Below are 6,547 nucleotides of genomic sequence, written 5' to 3'. Positions count from 1 at the left end.
TAGCTGGCCTTAGCCTGGATGGTGTTTTACTACGCTAGCTGGCCTTAGCCTGGATGGTGTTTTACTACGCTAGCTGGCCTTAGCCTGGATGGTGTTTTACTACGCTAGCTGGCCTTAGCCTGGATGGTGTTTTACTACGCTAGCTGGCCTTAGCCTGGATGGTGTTTTTAGACAGACCCTTTAGTTCCTGTTTGTCCATCTTAGTATTTCTCCTTATAGAGTGCATGCAAATTCTAATTTTTTGGGGGGTATTTCTCTTTGTACCTTTTTTTTTGGGGGGGGGGGCAAAGGTGTGTATGCCCTCAGTATGTGCTGTGTTGGTGTAGGTAGGGTGAGAGGTTTGGGGCCCTCTGGCTGTTCCCACCCCCCTCCCCCCCCTGTGCTTTCCTATCATTAGTTTTTTGTTTGTTTTTGTGCGTTTCTGTTGAAGACGTAGCACTTAACGCCTCCTGTTCATCAGCCCTGCACACACCTGGGCTGGCCGGCACGCACTGGCGGTCTGTATAAAGAGTTTAAACAAACAACTGCTTCCTGTCGCGTTTATACACACACACACACACACACACACACACAGTCAGAGATGTATGCATTCCTTGAACATACATTGTGTTTCCATTTATTTAAGCAAATTTCCTACATGAATTAGCATTTTCTACGTATACGATCAGGAGGATAATTTAATGTGAACAGAATCGTACACATCAGTGTTCCCCAGCCTTGGCCCTGTGTGTCGGTTTTCCCTCCAAAACAGTCCTACTACACTGAACAAAAACATGTAGCCCACACCACGTTGGTCTTTTCCATTTTTATTTCAGTACAAAATGATTTCAATACAAACATAGCTGTACACACAGGCATTTTATTAAAATATGTCTAACAGGCATTCATTAAATGTCATATTCATATAAAGCAGTTGTTTGCAGAAAAGGTACATGTTGTGCAAAGAGTAGCTAATGAAACGGTAATGTGTGTATACATTCACATGATCACAGTGCAAGAGACAAAATACATTCATTTTAAAGCTAATGCAAATGCATTGGCAGATTATACAATATATCTGTCAGCAAGCCAAGATGTATATTACAATAACAAAAAAAACAGATTACTCAAATGGCAGTAACAAAAACATGATTGAAACACTTATCTTTTCTGTTCACACCAATCTTTTGGCAAACTTTCCCTCCTTTTTTCAGTTTGAACACATGGACTCAGTTCAAACGAAACGAGCCTGCTGTACGCTGCCCTTAAGCGCTCTCACGCACACTGAACAGACAAGCCAGGTCATGTGTGTGTGACGATTAAAGAAAAATAAAATGCATTTATAAATTTGTGAAACATTTTGGTGAAAATAGCCCCCTTAGTTACATATTAGTATCGTTGCTGGAGTGTACCAACATTTAATTACGACGGAAAATGTATTTCAAACACTGGGACATTAACCTCTTAATGGAAGCTGCCCAGTGTGCAATGAACCCGTCGGGTTCTCTGTCAGTCAGATGCTAGCAGAGTCATTAATCCAGTCCTGAACGGCAAAGGCATTTCCTCTATTTTCTACTCACATCCTGTCATCTTTACTGGCACCTGTCTTAGTTCGGTGCACCGATTACAATCGGCCACATCCGGCAGTCTGTCAATAACAAAAGTATTGTCAATAACACCGATCCAGGCCGGGAAAGTGGCCTTCTGGGAATATCTTACTGGTACATGCACATACACCCACCGTGCTCTTTATTAGGAACACCAGTACACCAGCTTCATGCAATTATCTAATCAGCCAATCGTGTGGAGTTCTGGAGGAACCAGCCTGCTCACTAAGGTGGAGTCTGATTTTGACTTGTGATTGGTTATCATGCTTTTAGGAGGGAGATCTTTCGTTCTGTGAACAGCAGCAGTGTCAGTGTCAGGGGATTCAGTTAATCTATTCAAAGGAGAAGGAGCTTCCCTCGATTTAATGTATACTGTACATCACAATGACTTTCAAAATGAATACAGCTCGCCTTTAATAACCTAACAGCGTGGGAGAGTATTAAAACTCGTTTCCCTCTTCATGGTGTTGTCCTCTTCCGCCACTTGGTGGTGTGGGGGAGCCACTGTATTTCAATATTTCAGAATAAATTTAAGATTTACTTGGATGAATATAAGACATTGTAATGGTAAATTCCCACTAAATTGGGGAATATAGGATGCCATTTTTGGCAAATGTGTGCTAATTAATATGATGATTGACAGCGATATTCCCACAAAGCTGTGCTGCATTCATTGTACATTATCTCAGGCATGTAGCAGACCTTTTTTTTTTTGGACAGTCACATTTTTTTCCCTCAAAAAAGGGAAATGCTCATAAAAATCCAATAATATTACATACACAGAAATGGGTAAATAGAAATGAAATAGCTGGGAGTTTCCTGCTTGCGACAGCCCAAAGGTTTTTGACAGACAGAGAGTAGAATACGATACAAAATTTAGAGAGATCCCAATATGTGTCAGTTCTGCTAACTCCTCCTATGATTGGAGTAAATGTATCGCTTTGGTCGTCCTGCTGTTGACAAAAGCTGGTTTCTTGTATCCCGCCTGAATAAAAAACAAAACAAGGAACATTAACACACACACACACACAAACACATGATACTGGCACACACAATGAAAAGGGGAAGGGAAAACAAATCTATACAACAAATATAATTCCAGATATAAAATGAAAAAATATCCCAACCCAATCCACTCCACCACAGGGGAACATTGTGTGTGAGCGGTAAGGCACTGCAGTGACACACTTTATTACACGTGTGTGTTTCACACACAGGGGCCCCACCTTTTTGTAGGCCCCGTGCAGGTCTGTGTGTCTCCACAGGGCATACAGCAGGAGACTGGCAGCCTGACTCTCTCTGGAGGGCATGTTCCTGTGAGAGAGAAAGTGAGAGAGTCCATCTGACAGGGCAGAACCAGTGCTGAGTGCAGGCATCAAAACCCTTTAAAGAGTGTTGGTTTTTTTGTAATGTTTTTTTAATGTACTTACATATTTATTTTAAACAAGTCAGTGTTTTAGAACTGAATTGTGTTTAAACACCGGTAGTGATTGTCATCAGCATTAGAATGTTCAGTTAAGAACGTTCAAATCACATATATGACCTTTACAGTAAGATTACATTAATTGGTATTAACTAAAGTATAAATATTCATGTAACTAAAACATTAGTTAAGTTATATACATTAAGTAATGAAAAGTTCATTTCATACTTAATGTATTTGTACATAAATTAATTTTAACAACTACATTAGTTAATGGCAATTCATGTACCTTTATTGCAAAGTGTGATCCAAACCTTTTAGTCTGTGCCCTTATTGAGGCCAGTGCTTCTCAAACATAAGAGTCTAAATCAGGCTTCAATCCTGAGGTCCCCTGTGTATGTTGTTGTTTTTTTTAGAGTCAATCTCTTGCTCAATTGTCAAAGATGTTGAACACGTTTAAGTTCTTTCATAACCTTTGAATATTCGGAACAGCTCGGGACAGTCACTGTCCGCGACCCGAGTGATTGTGCAGCTAGCACCCTCCACTCCAGTAGGTGGCGTAATGCACCTACACTTCTTTTCAAACTGCAGTGAAACACAAGAAGCCCCTGAGCAAGACACCTGACCGCCAATTGCTCCCGGTGATCTGATTGGTACCTTGCATGGCAGCCTGTCACCATTGGTGTGTGAGTATGTGTGATCGGCAAATGAGAGGCATCAATTGTACAGCGCTTTGGATGAAATGCTATATAATCCATTTACCATGGAGAGAAGAATAATTTCCCTATAAAGTCCCTATAAGACTTTGAGAGGTCTGGTGTTAGACTGGTCTCTGTGAAACTTTGAGAGGTCTGGTGTTAGACTGGTCCCTATAAGACTTTGAGAGGTCTGGTGTTAGACTGGTCCCTATAAGACTTTGAGAGGTCTGGTGTTAGACTGGTCTCTGTGAAACTTTGAGAGGTCTGGTGTTAGACTGGTCTCTGTGAAACTTTGAGAGGTCTGGTGTTAGACTGGTCTCTGTGAAACTTTGAGAGGTCTGGTGTTAGACTGGTCTCTGTGAAACTTTGAGAGGTCTGGTGTTAAGACTGGTCCCTGTGGGATGGAGGCGAATGGAAGTCTGACCCGAAGTCCTTGGCGCTGATGGCGATGATCTTTTTGAGGCCGCCGGTGTTGAGGATGGCGCGGGCGTGTTGGGGCTGGTTCTGGCTGAGGTTGAGGAGGATGTTGCACAGAGACACTGTCACCTCCACTGGTGTCTCCTCACTGCTGTCAAGCTCTGGTAGCATGGCCACCAGCTCCGGTAATACCTGGTGCACTGTGAGTGAGAGAGAGTGTGAATGAGAGAGAGAGAGAGCTCCAATTCGCTGCCCATACATTTCCATAAAAGTCTGCAAGGTGTGGTTTCTGGACCGAAAAGTTAAAAAATGGTAAATGGACTGCATTTATATTGCGCTTATATCCAAAGCACATTACAATTGATGCCTCTCATTCACCAATTCACCCATTCACACACAAACACAATTATACCCACACACCAACAGTGATTGACTGCCATGCAAGGTGCCAATCAGCTTGTTGGGAGCAATTTGGAGTTAGGTGTCTTGCTCAGGGACACTTTGACACACCCAGGGAGGGGTTTTGAAGCGGCACCCTGCAGACTGCCAGAAGACTTCTCTTACCTCCTGGGCTAATGTTGCCCTGAAGAAAGTTTAATTTCTTATTTAGCTGACACTTTTATCCAAAGTGACTTACAGTTGATAAGACTAAGCAGGGAGCCCCTGGAGCAATGTGGGGTTAAGGGCCTTGCTCAGGGCCGGTGGGGTTTGCACTTTTTGACAGTATTTCATAGGTTTCAATACACCAGAAATGCTCAGGAAAGCGTAGAAAATGTATTTGAACCAATGACGCCTTTGTCCCAGGTTCATTTGTTTGTTTTCCTTAAATGGTTTTAATTCCTTTTCAAGAAGGAGGATGTTAATTCATTTGTTCACATTCAGACATGTCAGGGGTGCTTTCACTCTCAGTTGTACGTGGAGCGTATGTATTTGACGTACGCTGGGGCACGTCGAATAGGAAAACGTTTTGCTATGGTTTCTGGGTTGAAGGATATGTTTCCTCAATGTTCTTCAACGGGCTTTGACGGCTTTAGGAGCCCCAGGGCATTGTGGGTAGCGTACCTATGTCGGAGTGCAGCTCCTCGTAATGGGAGATGTTCCGGAGCAGAGACACGGCTGTCCTCTTCACTACCAACTCGTCTTCCTGTAGGATCTTCTTCACCTGCTGGAGCCCGCCCTCCTTCTTCACTATGGTGCAGGCCATTGCATGGGACACCTGTCAATCAAACCCCAAACCACCCGTCACAACTCTTGATTCGCCAAAGGGAGATAAGACACTCCTGCTCATATCCACAAGCAGATGCACGTGAAATCCACCCACACCCACGCTTACAGTACACAAACACACACAGCTTGTGTCGGATGGCGACTGTGCTTCAGTGAATTTAAGGAACGGTGATTTTAAGGAAAGGCCATAAGGACATCTAAATAAATGGCATAAGCTTTGCACATATGCAACATTTCACCCTGATTTTAACCAAAGCTTTTCCTACAGAATTTGTGAAAAGCTTTGGTTAAAATCTGGGTGAAATGTGTGGTTTTAGTAGTTAATCATTTAATAGGCTAGCGAGAACATTGATGAACAAACACAGGCTTGACCAAAAGAAGAAGCAGGTGGTTATCACCTCCGTGAACCACCATGGTCAAAGTTCAGTCCAGCTCCACTTTATTAAGCAAACAAAACAAACAAAAACTAAAGCGACACACGTGGGTAGGATTTTGATTGTGGAAAAAAGATGTGAGATTAGACTTGCTTCCTGTACTTGTGGCTCACTAGTCACTGCAGTTACATCGGAACATACATTGCGGCCGGTTTCACAGACACAGATTAAGTTTAGTCCTAGACTAAATTGAGTTTTGTACGGAGAATCTCCGTTCAAAATGTAGTTTAGTCTAGTACTAGGCTGAATCTGTGTCTGTGGAAACCGGACCCATGTGTAATGGGTTAATTCTGTGTCACACACACTTCCCTGTCTGTTGATGCTGCCAGTGTTTTCTCCAGGTTTCCATTACCTTCCCGTTTCCCGCGGTAACGTTCTGCAGGGCGCCCAGTGCTGCCTCCTTGCTGTAGCGACGGGAACTGCGAGCCATGAGTGACAGGTACATCCGCACTGTGATTGGGCACCATAGCCACTCCACGCCCCTGGGGTTACTCTTCTCCTCCAATAGGGGGCCTTCTTTCTCCAAACGCTAAAAGAACACATTCCTGGATTCAGGACGATGACTACGAATACTCAACACCATAAGGACATACATTCATACAGTCTCAACAGTGTTATAATGACTAATCTGAATTAATCTGAATAATCCAGACAAAATATTTTCACTGAAACATGTATTTGTCATCCAAGACACTTACAATGTCAAAACAATCCAAAGCTAAGTGTTTTACATTGTTTTGACATTAATACAAGTGTCTTGGA

At 42.9% G+C, this 6,547-nt stretch overlaps 1 protein-coding gene across 1 annotated transcript in view; it reads right to left on the bottom strand.

Annotated features, from left to right (window-relative positions):
- Positions 1–845: 845 nt before the first annotated feature.
- Positions 846–6,547, bottom strand: part of pkp2 (plakophilin 2) — a 29,734-nt gene continuing 24,032 nt past the window's right edge. The window contains exons 9-13 of the mRNA XM_061252127.1: positions 6,138–6,314; positions 5,187–5,340; positions 4,132–4,324; positions 2,813–2,900; positions 846–2,571 (exon numbers count right to left, since the gene is read on the bottom strand). Coding sequence (XP_061108111.1) covers positions 2,503–2,571; positions 2,813–2,900; positions 4,132–4,324; positions 5,187–5,340; positions 6,138–6,314 — 681 coding nt within the window. The 3' untranslated portion in view covers positions 846–2,502. The remainder of the gene's footprint in view (positions 2,572–2,812; positions 2,901–4,131; positions 4,325–5,186; positions 5,341–6,137; positions 6,315–6,547) is intronic.

The sequence above is a fragment of the Conger conger genome, chromosome 8, assembly GCF_963514075.1.
Source record: "Conger conger chromosome 8, fConCon1.1, whole genome shotgun sequence".
Classification (NCBI taxonomy): Eukaryota; Metazoa; Chordata; class Actinopteri; order Anguilliformes; family Congridae; genus Conger; species Conger conger.
Note: the sequence above shows the minus strand (reverse complement) of the source record. Positions and strands in the feature narration are given on the sequence as shown.